Source organism: Bolinopsis microptera, chromosome 11 (genome assembly GCF_026151205.1).
Source record: "Bolinopsis microptera isolate Bmic1 chromosome 11, MBARI_Bmic_1.0, whole genome shotgun sequence".
Taxonomy (NCBI): Eukaryota; Metazoa; Ctenophora; class Tentaculata; order Lobata; family Bolinopsidae; genus Bolinopsis; species Bolinopsis microptera.
The window spans coordinates 16,614,245-16,631,703 of record NC_087082.1 but is presented as its reverse complement, the minus strand read 5'-3'; the positions used below and the strand labels follow the sequence as shown (position 1 = coordinate 16,631,703).

The following is a 17,459-nucleotide window of genomic DNA, read 5'->3' as shown; positions in this document are numbered from 1 at the left end:
TGTTATTTTTATTAATATCAAGTGTGATTTGGTGTTTTTATTATTAATATCAGTTGTGATTTGGTGTTATTATTATTAATATCAGGTGTGATTATTAATATTATCAATATCAGGTGTGATTTGGTGTTATTATTATTAATATCAGGTGTGATTTGGTGTTGTTATTATTAATATCAGATGTGATTTGTTGTTATTATTATTAATATCAGGTGTGATTTGGTGTTGTTATTATTAATATCAGGTGTGATTTGGTGTTGTTATAATTAATATCAGGTGTGATTTGGTGTTATAAATATTAATATCAGGTGTGATTTGGTGTTATTATTATTAATATCAGGTGTGATTTGGTGTTATTATTATTTATATCAGGTGTGATTTGGTGTTATTATTATTAATATCAGGTGTGATTTGGTGTTATTATTATTATTATCAGGTGTGATTTGGTGTTGTTATTATTAATATCAGGTGTGATTTGGTGTTATTATTATTAATATCAGGTGTGATTTGGTGTTGTGACCCACTTCCACCCTGGGAAATAGGAAGTGTGTTTTCAGTTGTTTGATTTTCGAGGGCTCTTAATCTTTTATTCCATATCATTTGCATTGGCATATTGGTGAACAACTGTTGTTAATGGTAAATGCTGTATGTTGAAATCAGTGAATTGTTCAAAGTGTGACGTTATCGTTGTTTTATATTTTACTTCATGTTGTCGGAAGAGACTGTTGTACTGTTGTACAATACTCTGGCAATGAACAAATAAATGTATATTTCATTTTATAGTTTATTCTTTGGATGATGATTAATCACTCTACACTCGACTGTCACGTGACTTTTTCAACCCGTTCTCTAGCTCAAGCTGGCCCTGAACGACTATTCGAAACCCTAACCCTCCAGTCTGATCCCAACCCTAACCCTAACCCGATTCTTAACAAAAGCATATGCTAAAACCCTAACCCTAACGAGAAATTAGACTAACTTCCTTATAGTTATACGGTCATATCACGTGATTGAGACAGTTTTTCGCCAATATCTCGTCAGGGGAGCATTTTAGAGATTGTTCCACTGTCGTGGGCCATTTTAGAACAATCTCGAAGATCGACTGTAAAGTGATTTAGCATGCTCGTTATTCTTTATTAGTCATTATAATTCATGTTGGTCACAGAATAACTATAATAGCTTATCGAATTCAAACACTGAATTTTTAAGGAATAAAATGATGAACAAATTTTCAAAAATATCCAAAATGGCATTCAGTTGAAAGTCTGTATATTTATCTTCTAATCTAATTGTTCCCTTGTCCTCCAATGCTCCATACTCCGATCGTCCTCGCTTATACTTATTATTCATCTGAATTGTTTTATTGTTACAGTATCGTTTTAAAGATATAATTTTTAAAGATAGTTACATTTAATGGAAATGGTAATATAATTTACTTATTTTTGTATGAATTAATTTATTTTACCTAAGCTAATCTCCGCAAAAAAGCCACGGTTTCATTTTGCAATATTGATATATACGTATTAAGTGGGACGTGAACCTTCTAACCTAAATAAGTTTGGATAAATTTTTACTAAAGATACTACCTAAGGGCCAATAAATTTGGTTCACAATAAATTTGGTTATCATAATTTGAGTCACAAATTTCGCAAATTTTTAGTCTACAACAATTTTAGTTACATTTTTCGACTTTTCGAGACCATTTTCCATTCCATTTACCTTAAGAACGACAAATTTAGTCTACCCCGTCTGAGCATTACAGATTAAGTTGCAATGTATTACTTAGGAATTTCAATAACATCAGATCCAGAGTTTGTGACTCTGTGCCACTAAGTTCTTCAGTACACTGTTCAGTTTCTTTTTCACCCTTTTTCGCTTTTACCATTTTTGTTGAAACGACGTAATTTATGTCGATATGATCCCTCAGCCGTTTCAACAGACCATGAATTGGGATGGACCGATTAAAAATGTAATGTCCAAGAGGAGCTCTAACCCTTTAAATGCAATAGCTGAATTTGGTTCGGTTTTGTGCAGAAGGAATGGTGATGTCATATATTAATTATAAACAATGTTAGCTTAATAATATGTCATGATCATATTTGGTCTGCTGAAATTTGGTCTGCTTTAAAATTAGTCCCCGAAAAATTTAGTCTCATTGTCATGAAATTTGGTTAACAACAATTTTAGTCAAAAGTTTGACTAAATTTATGGCAGACTAAATTTGTCGTTCTTAAGGTAACTCGTTAATGGCAAAAGGGGCTCAAGCTGTAATCTTACCTGAATTGCACTTGCAGACCGAATCATTTCCCAAAACCCTCACCTCACAGAGGGTCAGAGGGACTTGATTGCGACCGGTTATCCTGACCACACTTCCAACAGTGTTGGGAGGACATTTAACCGCGTAGTTTTCAACCCCCATTAGATACTCCACTGCCCCACAGAACTGATCATCCACGAACACCTACAGATGGGAGATTTAGCATAAAATAAGTGAAATCGTGGGATTTGAAAGTGCTCGGTGTTGTTTTATGATTCGATAATCTGTAAAATAAGGAAGCAATGTTTCGTACGATGACTGACAACCTATGACCAGTGACCGAACTTTTGAGGGGGTCCCGGACCCCAACCGCCAAACGGTGCCCCCGGGGCAGCCACGCCCATATTTGGTCCAAATTAGGCCCAATTTAGCCAAATACCCTGAACATGCCCAAAATCCAGATTGTAGGTGCTCTACTTGTAGGTTGTGGTCCCTTGAACTCGTTTATGAATTTTAATCAATATTGGACAAAAAATGACTGAGTTATGAGCAAAAAACCATATGACCATAGTTGGGCATACGCACCAAATTTGATCGATTTTGGCCCATAAATTGGTCAAATATCAATATTTTTGAATGAAACTAACTTTATATGGAAGTTAAGCCTATACTACACATTATCTATGATTATCAGCTCAGTATCTACCTAACTGTGGATTCAGTGTTCAAATAATAGCAAAAAATGAACAAAATTGCCCATATCTCAGTTCGCGATATTTGCAAAACTGATTTCGCTCAAAACAATTTAGAACTCAATAGGGTTTCAATATTTTTACATGAAATTTTCAGAATCAACGTAGAATCGCATTTCGACCATAAGTTTTGGGACAGAATTTTGAGTTAGGCCTTTAAAAAAATTTGGCAGTCAAATTCTGAATTTCGCATTGCAAATTTTGGAATTTTGATGAAAATTCATATACGAGTTCAGTGGACCACTAGCTACAAGTAGAGCACCAAAAATCTGAATTTTGGGCATGTTCAGGGTATTTGGCTAAATTGGGCCTAATTTGGACCAAATATGGGCGTGGCTGCCCCGCGGGCACCGTTATTCGTGCAAACACAGGAAACCTTATCCAAAGGGGCATTTTGGGGGTCACGAAGGCGCATATCTCGAGACTTAAAGATCACACTTAATTCAAACTTTTCATGCAGTTGTATGGTCAGGAGACGGATAATCGGTGAAATTTTGGGCCAATTTTAAGCAGCCGAACTTGAGATATTCGTGCAAACACAGGAAACCTTATCCAAAGGGGCATTTTGGGGGTCACAAAGAAGGCGCATATCTCGTGAAGAGTTGAACCGTCAAAGTTTTTACCACCTGATCAACTTTCAATCATTTGTTTTGTCTAAGTATTTAATAATATAATAATATGATAATATGATAATATGATAATATGATAATATGATAATATGATAATATGATAATATGATAATATGATAATATGATAATATGATAATATGATAATATGATAATATGATAATATGATAATATGATAATATGATAATATGATAATATGATAATATGATAATATGATAATATGATAATATGATAATATGATAATATGATAATATGATAATATGATAATATGATGATATGATGATATGATGATATGATGATATGATGATATGATGATATGATGATATGATGATATGATGATATGATGATATGATGATATGATGATATGATGATATGATGATATGATGATATGATGATATGATGATATGACGATATGACGATATGATGATATGATGATATGATGATATGATGATATGATGATATGATGATATGATAATATGATAATATGATAATATGATAATATGATAACATGATAACATGATAACATGATAACACGATAACATGATAACACGACAATATGATAACACGACAATATAATAACACGACAACACAACAACACAACAACACAACAACACAACAACATAATAATATAATATAATTTTCATATTATATTATTTCTAACCTTAACACCATTGATCCGATTATAGTAGCCATCCAATCTGTTGGATATCACAACATATGCCACTTGAGCGCTACCTGACTTCATCTTAGCCTCCCACGAGACGTTATCCTCGTTGTCATCCGTGTGTGTGCAGGAAAGACTGAGATATAAAATAAGGTCCGATAAGGTAACACAAACAAGGACAGTGTAGAAGCGGTGGGTTTAGTCCTACGAACCAGAGAGTACGTGAATTTTCAATTGAAGCTGAGTCGATTCTCAGCTTGGTGACTGACCAATAATTGCAACAGACCCCCTCTGTGTGGGAGGAGATCATGTTACCACTACACCACCCAGTCGGCGAACTTTTAAATTAATCCTACCCACTTCTAATTTTAAATAATTGAAATTCTGTATAATGTTAATTATTTTCAAGATTACAACTACATATATTGTGAATTCAATAAAAATAATTGATGTTTTTAATCTTTGCATCCTCGTACAAGCTTGCATTCACATTTAAATTTTATGTTGTCAATTCATCAATTTGCAAACAATTGCTTTACATCGCTCAATCAGAGTACTACATCTTACCCGGAATGATATTGGCCATCTCGGTTACCGTCTATTGCTCTGGATGCTACTCCGTCTTTGTAAGTAGAACTTTGTTTAGCATCGTACAAAGGAATCCTGTCGAACATGTCCAACACCGGATTGATTTCTTCACTTTTCCTTCTATTAGTTTGCGCTTCAAGACTTGCCTGCATTCGCTCCCATGTAGATTTTTGGGTAAAGAAACCTGAAAACAAGCAATGAATAAACTTGCTATGCTTTATATCTCGGTCATCTGTGCAGCTAAAATATCAGGGCACATGTAAACTCAAGTTCGGCAGTCGACGTTCTCTTGCTGAACTTTAGTACGTGTCGGACAAGAGTCTTGGCAGCGCACTTGAGTTTATAAATACTAATCAAATACAGTAATTAGTAATTACTTGATTAAAAACAATCGTGCCACTTGGCACTTACCATTTGCCCCGAGTACACAGATCATTGCAAGAGTGATAAAAAAGAAGCGTGCCATCTCGCCGACTTGTTTTTCAAAACTTTCCTAATCGAAATGGGTAATTCATTATTTTTAATCCATAGTATTTCAACTTAAATACTTAATTAAGTAAACTTTAACGGTTTCTGCTCAGTCACAGTGTTCAAACTCCTAGGAAGGTGTATCTGATGTCCCTATAGCTCTATAGTCTATAGCGTATCGAGCAGAAAATTCCCACAAGGCCTTCTACCAGTGGTGGATGGCTATTTCTTATTTTATTCTATCTGCGATTGTTCAAATCCAATATAAAATGTACAACATCGAATAAATTGTCTAGAAATGCTAAATTAACTGCTGAGGGAATGAAAACCGCCTAACATGAAAACCCCCAACAGGCAACGTTACGCCACTGATCCCACTTACGCTGTATAACGCGGATTTTGGATGAAAATGTATCGTAAAATATCCTACTTCGACATTTAATTCCGAACTAAGGACCGGGTGTGTACTGTGTAACTTAGGTATGGGTACGTGAGATATCTAATGAGATACTTGCTGTAAGGCCCGATATTCAACTCTAATGACCCCTATGAGACCCTTTTGTTTATTATCCTATATCTGAATCTCAGATTAAAGTCATTTAAATCGAAATTTGCCTGAGATAAATGAGGTTTTGCAAAAATTAAAACGTTGCTCCAGTAAGTGTTGCTTTATTTTACGATGACAATTATGAATTAAATATCGACTTATCGAGGAAAGAGCTGATATAATAAATCAAAATGACAATGCTGTAGCTGCCCAAGAAAAATTATGAACCAATCTAACGCAGTATCGCATCTATAACAACTTGAAGATGCAACTTGAACTTGTATACAACTTGTAGTACAAATACAAGCTATTGCCAAAAACAAAGTGCCGTTCACTCATGGTGCCGTTCTCCGATGCGTAAAACTTTTGTTAAGTAACATTTTGTACATACCCCATCCTGTGTATTTGTATTAGAGATTCCTTAAGTCAAAGGCAAGCTGGTTGAGAATAGACGACTTCAAGTCTCCGTCGTACTCCGTTTTATCGATTCGCATCAACATTCTACCTGGATATAATAGCTTATAATGTTACTGTTAGTTATATCGTACATAACGTCACAATACACAGGGTGTTCACGATACATCGGAACGGTTTCGTACTCCGTTTTATTGATTCGCATCTAACAGTAACACATTGGACATACCTTATCGGACGTTATTTGACCGGATATTTTGTGAACGGATATAATTTTGAACGAACGTTAAAATGAAAGCTAGGGCCTCCAGCGTCCAATTAATGTCCGTTCAAATAAATTCCGATAATGTAATAATACCTTAAGAACGACAAATATAATCTACCATAAATTTAGTCAAACTTTTGACTAAAATTGTTGTAAACCAAATTTCATGTGACCAAATTTTTCGGCGAATAATTTTGAAGTAGACCAACATTTTTGTAGAGCATATATGAATTACATTTTACTGAGCTTACATTCTTAATCTTTATCAAATTTGTATGATAAACAGTTGACTATCGCTAACTGTACACAGGTCCCTACTGCGTGTAATAAGAAATTGTATGCTATGATATGTAACTAATGTATGTAATGTTGGCTCGCCGTTGGAATGTTCCCAGATCGAGAATATTCTTAACGGGTGATACTCTTAAAATATCTGTTCCAGGACCGTCGACGAGTCCAACTCGGCGCGCGTCCTGGTAGGTTATAAACCTACAAGAATACTCCTCCTTACCAAAATACGGGTAGTAGTATATAGTAGTAGTACTAGTAGTAGATAGTGTAATAAGGGTGTCCGACAACCCAACTGAACCTAGTTCCCACACAGTTAATGGGGCACCTAGTCAGCTTAATTGGGTGCCAAATCAGCGTAAATCCCAAAACGACAACTGAACTTAGGTCATATTACAATTGCACCGGAATACGACAACTGAACCAGAATATTTGTAGATCAGACTTTCAGGTTAGTTATGGCGAGCTGGCTCAGATCTTGAGTCTTCTGATGCTTTAGGAGGGTCTGTCATGGTTCGGATCTCGTGACTTGGGTCGGATCTCGATACTTGAGGTTCTCAAGCCTTGAGGAGCATTGGCTCGCTTCGTGAAAAGGTACACTTGTTAGCTCAGATCTCGCAATCGAAAATACACAAGGGAGAGAGATGGTGGTCACAGTATCGAATCGTGTCCTTTATACCAACAGAGCCAAACAACCCGGTAGCTAAGAAATCAGAGTTCAGAACAAAGTTAAAGTGGAAAGCTGCCGACCAATACCTCTCAGTCACCCGAAACCTCCTCACCGAAGCCTTATCTAGTTATCTACATGCCCACCAGAAATCAACGTGAAGCTACCTCCAAGAGAAGGAGGAACACAAGCTCTAACCTTGAGCTACCTTATCGGACCTTATTTGGACGGACATTACTTGAACGGACATAACTGTGAACGGACATTAATATGAACGCTAGAAGGCAATCAAAACCATCAAAAATCCAAATTTTTTTCATCTTTTTTTTACGTTTTTTAAATTTTAGCAAATTATTTTTCAATATATTTTTCATACAGTAAGTAAGAAAGGCAGCCTTTAATCAGTAAACATGTTAAAATATGTGTACATCAACATGGTTATTGTCTAATATCACATATCATCTTCATCAAATGGGTTTTAGGGCATTAAATATTCCATGCTTAAAGCATCAGTAATAACCGCTTTTTGGAAACCTTTTTTATCAAACTACCTCGGTCCTGCATTTCAGTGTAAACTTTTACCACCCATTCGGCGTGAAGTGGTTTTTATCTTAGACAACTTTAGGTTAACCTTAACATCACGTGGAGCTTTCCCAGCACTTATCTGTTTCATTACCTCTCCTGTCCTCCTGAGTAATATGAACTATAACAACGTCGGACAATGTCCTTGGTAACACGATTTACCATAATATCTAGAGGATGTAATTACATCCTCTAGATATTATATTTCTCGTTAACGAGAAACAAGTTTGACATGTTGGCGGGGACTAGCTAATGAACAATGTTGTTGAGTGCCATAATTTCGTTGACTTTTTCCGTCAAGTGACGCTTGAAAACATCATATACTAGAAAAGTCGTCTGTGCCTCCGGCAGACCAAGGAGAACCTTTTCGTCGTTAAGATACGACACTATGATGTTCTTGATAAAATTTATTGTTGTGGATTCATTTGCCCAATGTTTCTCGTTAAAAATAACCTCAAAGTCTTTCGGAAATGTATATTTAGGAATAAGTAGTGATTGCTTTGTTTTTCCCTCGTAGATCAACTGCATGGGCAAAAACATTTAGATCAAGATAGTGGTCATGCCATATAATGTGATATTTACAATTTAGATCTTTAAAATTGTATAATAACTTGTTTCCATTGATTCAACGATATAGTTTAGTCTAATGATAGCTATTGAAATTGAATGAAATTAAAAGTTGTCATATTCTGGACATAAAGTTCGAAATGGAAACATTTTCAAAAAAATTCAACGGACTTTAACTTGGACGGACATTAATTGAACGGACTTTATTTGAACGGACATTAAGGTGAACGCTAGGGCCTCCAGCGTTCAAGTAATGTCCGTCCAAATAAGGTCCGATAAGGTATATACACTCATTGTGATCTGTTTGGACTAAAGAGAGAGTTCATATTTTCATACGACAATGTAATGCGTGTTTTCGAATATACATAATAGGCGGGTTTATACTTTTGCATTTCAACTGCGATAGTGAAGTCCCGGCCGTAGGCACGAGTTACACTAGTAACTTATAATGTTAGAATGTACATATAACTTCACAATAGGGGTCGTTCACATATTACGTAATCAGCCGAGGGGGTTTTCCAAATCATTACGCTAGAGTAATTTTGACAGAATAGCTATGTGTAAAATTGATAAGGGAGGGGGGGGGGGTTTAAACATCTGTAGACTAGATTACATTATCGGTCATAATTACCACGGACATTACTTTCACGCTGAAGACATTAACATGATTAATTATGTCCGTGAAAATAATGTCTATGGCATTAAGGTCCGTGAATAATAAATTCCGGTAATTATTTCCATTAAATTTAATTTTAGTACGTGTGTCCCTACATATGCGCAGATATGTGTGTAGCCGATTGGCGAATACTATATTAGCTTCTTAGTATACTAGGCTTAGTTGTAGTGAACGGTGGATTTTGACGTATTGAACGCACGTTCAGTCATTTTGTAGTGAACGTTATTAAACGTTAGTGAACGTCAGTGATTATCAAACCAACGTCAGTGATTATCATGAACCAATCTAACGCATTATCGCATCTGTAACAACTTGAAGATTCAACTTGAACTTGTATACAACTTGTAGCACAAATACAAGCTATTGCCAAAGACAAAGTGCCGTTCACTCATGGTGCCGTTCTCCGATGCGTAAAACTTTTGTTAAGTAACATTTTGTACATACCCCATCCTGTGTATTTGTATTAGAGATTCCTTAAGTCAAAGGCAAGCTGGTTGAGAATAGACGACTTCAAGTCTCCGTCGTACTCCGTTTTATCGATTCGCATCAACATTCTACCTGGATATAATAGCTTATAATGTTACTGTTAGTTATATCGTACATAACGTCACAATACACAGGGTGTTCACGATACATCAGAACGGTTTCGTACTCCGTTTTATCGATTCGCATCTAACACATTGAACATACCTTATCGGATGTTATTTGACCGGACATTTTGTGAAAGGAAATAATTTCGAACGAACATTAAAATGAAACGAGGGCTTCCAGCGTCCAATTAATGTCCGCTAAAATAAAGTCAGATAATGTAATAATAGTAGATAGTGTAATACTAATAAGGGTGTCCGACAACCCAATTGAATCTAGTTCCCATGCACGCAGTTAACGGGGCACCTAGTCAGCTTAATTGGGTGCCAAATCAGCGTAAATCCCAAAACGACAACTGAACTTAGGTCATATTACAATTGCACCGGAATACGACAACTGAACCAAAATATTTGGTTCAGGAGCTTTGGAATTGGATGGCTTCGTTAGCAAGGTACGCTTGTTAGCCTAGGTCTCGCGATCGATAATACACAAGGGAGAGAGATAGTGGTCACAGTATCGAATCATGACTGTCTTTAGCAAGGACATCAATGGACAAACAGGAGCTCAACTAATTGATAATTCTGAACACAGACGTTTCCTTGAAGTTATGATGTTAGTATGTACATATAACTTCACAATAGGGGTCGCTCACATATTTCGTAATCAGGGGGGTTTCCAAATCATTACGCTAGACTAATTTTGACAGAATAGCTATGTGTAAAATTGATAAGGGAGGGGGTGGGGGGGGGGGGTTTAACATCTGTAGACTAGATTACATTATGACTATGTCTCCTATCGCACAGCTTGTGCACAATGGATTTGAAATAGGGTGATTCGAAAATATGACATAGAAATTGTTTGTAAAAAAACGGGCTTTATAGTTGTTTAATGGGATCCATTAGATAGATGGAATATGATGATTTGAAAATCTGACATAGAAATTGTGTGCAAAAGGTCCGGGTGTGGTAACCCTGACCTATCCTAGCTGTGTGCTACTATATTCCTAATAAGGTTTGTGTTGTGGTGGGCTTTCCTGGTAAAAATTTCCGTGTTATATGGTCCTGGGTTTTTGGGTGACAACTTTGTTTTATAGTTGTTTAATGAGATCCATACGATAAATGGGGATATGACCGGCAGTCTGACAAGCCAATCAGGATAACTGATCAACTGTTTCACTTTGTTCCAGGAATCTAATTATAAGAAGATATGACCGGCAGTCTGACAAGCCAATCAGCCATCAGGATGACTAGTCAATTATTTTACTCTAATCCCGGAACTAATTACATGAAGACATGACCGGCAGTCTGATAAGTCGATCGGGATATCAATTAACATCTCAATTAACATCCGTGCAGGGTTGTTAACTAATGTCTAGGAGACGGGATATTCAGTGCTGATAGAGGTAGTGATCGCTATATAAACCAAGAATTTTACAGCTAACATTAACTATTTGCTTACATATTATTCGTTTGAATTCGTTGGTTGAATTATCGAATCTTGAAACAACCGATTGTCAGTTTGTTTCTCTATTGGCCGTTATGACTGAGCGTCCCTGGCATTACGGTCCTTCTATGACCTATAAGTTAAGTGGTGATTATGATAATGCCCTTGCGGAGGTTTCCAAGGCTATTTGGCGTGCTCGGGATACCTATTCCATTAAGGCACTTTTGACAGTTTATACCACGAATGGTGTCCGCTATGTTTCCAGTCCCTTGATGATTGATTATCTTATACCTTTAGGAGTAGTATTGATGCTCAACTAGAGCTTGCCTTGGTGGATGCGGGAAATGCAGGTGTGTTCGATTTTATAAACACTACCTCTTATAATTTGAACCTCGGAGAGATAAAGGATCCGAGTCATCAGTGCCCAGCGTGTTAGAAGTGGTTTGTTCGGAATTTTAAGAGACATCTGGAAGTGTGTGGTAAGGGTAAGTGGTGTACAGTTTGCCTTACTCATCCTGATGATTTGGAAACTCATCGTTTGGTATGTGAGGGGGATCTTTTCCCATGTCAGGTATGTAGTATGGTTTTCCAGAGTAGGGAGCTTAGATTGGAGCATGAGACGATTTGCAGAAGACCTGATAGTAGCGCGACAGCCAGGAACGTGAGACCTAGAGTGGAGACAAGTGGGACAGCTGAAGAGAGTTCCTTGGGAGACCAGACGGTAACCAGTATCACGGCCATAGATGGATTATTTCGTAAATTCTCTTTATCTCCTCCTCTTAAAATTGGTACCGATTTTCAAGGAGCTTTGAAGAAATCGTTTCCCAGATTGACTGATATTATTGAATGTAATCATGGAACTGGTATAAAGTTCAATTTGGAATTGAATGTAACCCTCAGCAAGTTGGTCACCGGAGACATCGTAGCTAGAACGTTTGATAGCGAGATGATACCATTACTTCTCACAGATCTCATTGCTCCAGCTCTCCAGACCCATAGCAACAACATCAGTGATCGGGTAGACAGGCTCATCAGAGATGGGAGTGGATGGGCGGTACACGAGATAATCTCCGTCTCGATTAACATTACCAGGTAAGAAATATTATTGACCCTTTTACAGATATATCTTTTAACTGAAATTTCATGGATATACCTCATTCGCAAAATTTAATGATTTATATTATCTTCCTTAACTGATTTTTCTTGGTTATATTAAACTCGTCCTTGTAACGGTATATTAGAACCAGACAGGCACAATATTTCATTCGTAAAAATTTAATGTTTTATATTTCAGGTATAACCCGTTAGCAGGTAACAGCTGGATGGAGTTGCCTAAACCCATCAGACATAAGACCTACGCTCTTCTCAACATCAAGAACATGAACGATGATCGCTGCTTGGAATGGGCTCTAGTTGCAGCTCTCGAACGTCAGCGGGGATTTCCTAGAGGGAATAACCGTCTTCGCGTTGGTCGCTATCAGAAGAGCAGCGTGAAGATAAATATGACTGGTATCTCCACCCCTACTCCAATCAGTGAGGTGAGAATTTTAATTAGTGCTATCAGTGATTTTCAAATTAGATGAGAAATAGCTATTTGCAAACTAAGGTAACGGAGTTGAACGTGCACGTGCACATGTAAAAATTTGCTAACGAAATTTTAATCGGTTTTGCGGTGATTTCATTGTTTTCAGTGTAAGTTATAATTTTTACCAGTTGCATCTTCAATCATAACGGATATTTTCTGACGCGATAAAAAGTGACTTTTAGGAATACTATTAACTTCCTACCTGTGTCCGGGCTTTCTAGTTTAGTTTAGAATCAAATGTCGCCGGCTTTGCAAGCTAAACAACTCACCCACTATTTGTTTCAGATTGGTAAGGTTGAGAAGTTGAACGACGTTTCGATCAATGTTTTTGGATGGGATGATGGGACGATTTTGAAGGGAGAACCGAGCAAGCTTAACCAGGGATTCTACCCCATCAGACTCTGTCAGAATCCTAACAGTGAGACGTGCATCAACATTCTGCTGGGGGAGAACGACAGGACGAGCCATTGGGTCTGGATACAGGATCTCTCAGCACTATTATGTGGACAGAGCAAGAATACTCATGCAAAATTTTGTTGTGTTAGATGTTTGAGAGGTTTCACAAGAAGTGACCTTTTGGATAATCATGAAAGAGATTGTTCTAAATTGCAAGCACAGCGAACCATCATGCCCGATGAAGTTAAACAGCGTGATTATCCAGTAGGAAGTATAAAGCAGAAGAAGACGACAAAGGAGCAGCTCACGTTAAAGTTCAACAGTTGGAGGAAGACGATAAAACATCCGTTCACGATCTCCGCTGACATAGAGTGTATCCTAGTGCCGCGGGAGGTAGACGAAAACGGAGCTACAGTGAAGATCTCAGAGCACATCCCCTGCACGGTATCGTACAAGCTAAATAGTCACCTAGCTGGGTTTGAAGATGAGGCTGTAGTTATTTTCCATGGACCAAAATGTGTCGATGAGTTCTTGGAAGCCCTTGATTTATTGTATGAGCGGCTCAGACCCTGGATGGAGATGAATGAGCCAATGGAGAAGGTAGACCAGGCTACCATGGATCGTCTCAATGCTTATCCAAATTGTGTTATTTGCAAACGTAAACTTATTGAAGATAAACATCTCGATCACTGTCACTACACTGGCAAAGTTTTAGGTTACACTCATCCACTATGCAACCTAGAACGTCAAACACCAAAGTATTTACCCATTTTCTTTCACAATCTTAAAGGATACGACTCACACATGGTTATTGGAGGTATTGCAGATCGTGTTGATGATCCTTGGGATATCAATGTTATCGCCAAGGCTATGGAAACATATACAGCATTCAGCACTAAAAAGTTCAGGTTCATTGACTCATGTGCTCACCTCAACTCCTCTCTAGAGAAACTTGTGTCTAATCTTCATTCGTCAGGACCTGGAGCCTTTAAACCTGTCGAAGACTTCCTTCAGCAGAAGTTTGGTTCTGTGCAACCTGAGAAACTAAGGGGTGTACCCCTACTCCTACTTCAAGACCTTCGAGACCTTTGAGGAGACTGAACTACCTCCCATTACGGCTTTCTACAATGACCTGAACGATGAACCCTGCTCGGAGGAGGACTATGCTCATGTGCAGAAAGTCTGGAAGGTGTTTGGTTTGGAGAGTCTCAAGGATCTGGTATATCTCTACATAGCCTCTGATGTCCTACTCCTCGATTCAGTGCTACAACAGTATAGGATAGAGTGTATAAATTCTTATGATCTTGATCCTGTTCATTATTATACTGCACCAGGTCTAACATGGGATGCAGGATTAAAGTATACTGAGGTAGAGCTAGAATTATTGGATGATCAGGAAATGTATACTTTTATCGAGCAGGCTATCCGTGGTGGCATTAGCACCATTACTCATCGCTATGCTAAGGCTAACAATCATAATCTTCCAGACTTTGATCCTTCTAAACCAGGGACGAAAGGAAATCGCGGCATGTACGGAATCGCGATTTTTCCCATTATTTGCGACAAATTTTATGTATAGTTTAATGTATAGTCTGTTAAAAATCGCGGTATCGCGATTTTTGGCCAAAATAATCGCGAAATCCTTTTGTCCCTGTTCTAAACCTGAAAGCTACCTTTCCTATATAGACGCAAACAAGTTATACGGATGGGCTATGTGTCAGAAGCTTCCGATATCGGGCTTCAAGTGGCAGAAACCGGGTAAACTTCTCACCGTCGACGACATCATGGCTTGGGATCCGAATGGTGACGTGGCTTACTTTGTCGAGTGTGATACAGATATGAAACCCGAGGATCACGACAAATTCAACGATCTACCTCTATTCCCTGAATCTCTGGTGGTGCAGGATAGTATGGTATCAAATGCAACTCGTAAGGCAATGGAGAGGAGAGGGGTAAACTCCGTTGCTCCTTCTAAGAAGCTTGCTCCAAACCTCTTTCCTAAGATTAAGCATAAGATTCATGTAGCAGCATTGTAGTATTACATTTCAATTGGTGGTGTTTGTACCAAGATTCATAGAGTTATAGAATTTAAGCAGTCTGATTGGTTAAGGAAGTACATTGGATTTAACACCAAAAAACGACAGGAGTCTACTTCAGAGTTTGGTAAAGCTGTCTTCAAACTACTGAACAATACTTTCTTCGGGAAGAGTATGGAGTCGGTGAGGCTTAGAGTGAACATCAGACTGATACGGAACGGCAGGCAACATCGCTTTCAGACTAGTAAACCTGGATTCAAGAGGTTTTGCATTTTCTCTGATAAACTGGTTGGACTAGAACTTGTTAAGCCTGTTATCGTGTTAGATAAGCCGATTTAGCTATTTTAGACTTGTCAAAATTGTTAATGTATAGATTCTGGTACGATGTGCTCAAGGTTAAATATAGTAACATTAAATTATGTTTTACGGATACAGATAGTTTCTTATATTGGGTTGAAACTGCCGATCTGCATAAAGACTATCAGGATATGGCCAGTCATTTTGACACTAGTAATTACCCTACTGATCACCCCCTATTTGATTTAACTAACAAGGCAGTACCGGGCTTAATGAAAGATGAATTTGCGGGTAAGTTTGCCTCTGAGTTTTGTGGATTAAGAAGTAAATTATATAGCTGTAAAGTTCATGAAGCTGATGGTAAGATGGCCGCAGCAGGGGTTAAACATAAAGTAGCTAGACGTCACTTATTACATGAGAAATATAAAAGTGTTTTGTTCGGTGGAGAGGAAGTGAGGGTTAACCAAACCACCCTTAGAAGTTATAATCATACAATGTATACTGTTAAGCAGAGAAAATGTGCACTTTCTGCCATTGATAACAAGAGATATATCACCTAATTAACAATAGTTCCAAATAAATGGCACATTAAATTTTCGTTGAATTGGCATGGAGTGAATTATTCTGATATTATACATTTGTTTCAAATAGATTGTGTAGATGATGATGGTTATTTTTGCAGGGATAGCTAAAGCTTTTAATTTCTGTAATTAACGCGGCAAATTTCAATATTAAAGTAAAATTCGTTTTAGACAAAGGAATTCTAAGATCTATAAGCAACCATTTTTCGATAATCATCAATCAATGTGATTTTTTACTATAATTCAATATAAAATGTAAATAAACTTTTTCAAACATATATTATATTAAAGTATGGATCAAGAAGTAAAGTTACCATATTTATAATTATATAATTTTATCAACTACAATCTACATGCATCTACGTAGATAAAACTTAGAATTAAACTGAATCGTACTGTCCACAATATATGCTGGAATCTAAAATAACTTGTACTTGGGAACCACTTCAATTTCAATGTCCAGTTTGTGTCCAGGACCGGGGAAAGAGGAAGCATCCTCTGACACGTATATGGCATAGTTCCCGTAGACAGGCCCGCTGATGTATTTAGATCCTGTTCCGTGATCGGTGCCTTGAACCAGAGTGGGGGATGTTCTGTCTTGTATGTTGGAGATCTCATGCTCCCACACCGTCGAAGAAGCGACTCCTGTCAAGGGGTTGCAGGCAAAGTGGTTACCTAGTCCATGTGTGTTATCGTCATTTACGTCTGCTCCAGATAGTCGTCCTCCAGTCAACACGATCCTCGCACCGTTGTTACCGTACGCCCAGTTGAACGCTAGGTCTCCTCCCACCGAGAATACAGGGTCGTCTCCCATATTCTGGGCGTGGTTACTGACACTCTCCTGTATAGGACCTCCCTCAGTAACTACCTCTCTCCCTGGGTTCATGGCCTGGAACCTTGACAGCAGAGACCTATCGCTCTCTTTAAATCGGAACACTTTCACTGCGTCCACCTCCCCTGCCTGGTGTCTAACTATCGCTATGTAGCTCACTGGGTGTCTCCAGACCAGCCTGTTCAGGTAATCTTTAGTCAGAGAGTCAGCGTAGGTTCCAATGAAGACATCGTCTACCCAACCAGTGGTGAAGTCCATGACATGACCATCAGATGGGTTGAGGTTCATGGCCTGGTACCAGGTACTGGTCTTTACTCTCTCTATCTTCTCTACTTCAGTGGTC

General features: G+C 37.9%; 2 protein-coding genes across 2 annotated transcripts; one reads left to right on the top strand and one right to left on the bottom strand.

Moving 5' to 3' along the window:
- Positions 1-1,198: 1,198 nt before the first annotated feature.
- Positions 1,199-5,505, bottom strand: LOC134823420 (fucolectin-3-like). The gene is made up of 5 exons (XM_063834881.1): positions 5,296-5,505; positions 4,864-5,068; positions 4,294-4,432; positions 2,275-2,458; positions 1,199-1,347 (listed from the first exon to the last, which is right to left on the bottom strand). Exons 1-5 carry the CDS (start codon positions 5,348-5,350, stop codon positions 1,340-1,342), a joined length of 591 nt encoding a protein of 196 aa, XP_063690951.1. The 5' UTR covers positions 5,351-5,505; the 3' UTR covers positions 1,199-1,339.
- Positions 5,506-12,003: 6,498 nt separating this feature from the next.
- Positions 12,004-14,462, top strand: LOC134823687 (uncharacterized). The gene is made up of 4 exons (XM_063835221.1): positions 12,004-12,050; positions 12,290-12,481; positions 12,684-12,927; positions 13,260-14,462. Exons 1-4 carry the CDS (start codon positions 12,004-12,006, stop codon positions 14,460-14,462), a joined length of 1,686 nt encoding a protein of 561 aa, XP_063691291.1.
- Positions 14,463-17,459: the final 2,997 nt, after the last annotated feature.

Coding starts and splice junctions, on each gene's coding strand:
- LOC134823420 (XM_063834881.1), bottom strand. CDS start 5,350: ATGGCACGCTTCTTTTTTATCACTCTTGCAATGATCTGTGTACTCGGG. Junction 4,433..4,863: donor GATGGCCAATATCATTCCGG/GTAAGATGTAGT, acceptor TTTATATCTCAG/TCTTTCCTGCACACACACGG. Junction 2,459..4,293: donor ATCGGATCAATGGTGTTAAG/GTTAGAAATAAT, acceptor TCCCATCTGTAG/GTGTTCGTGGATGATCAGTT.
- LOC134823687 (XM_063835221.1), top strand. CDS start 12,004: ATGAGACGATTTGCAGAAGACCTGATAGTAGCGCGACAGCCAGGAAC. Junction 12,482..12,683: donor GTCTCGATTAACATTACCAG/GTAAGAAATATT, acceptor TTTATATTTCAG/GTATAACCCGTTAGCAGGTA. Junction 12,928..13,259: donor CCCCTACTCCAATCAGTGAG/GTGAGAATTTTA, acceptor TATTTGTTTCAG/ATTGGTAAGGTTGAGAAGTT.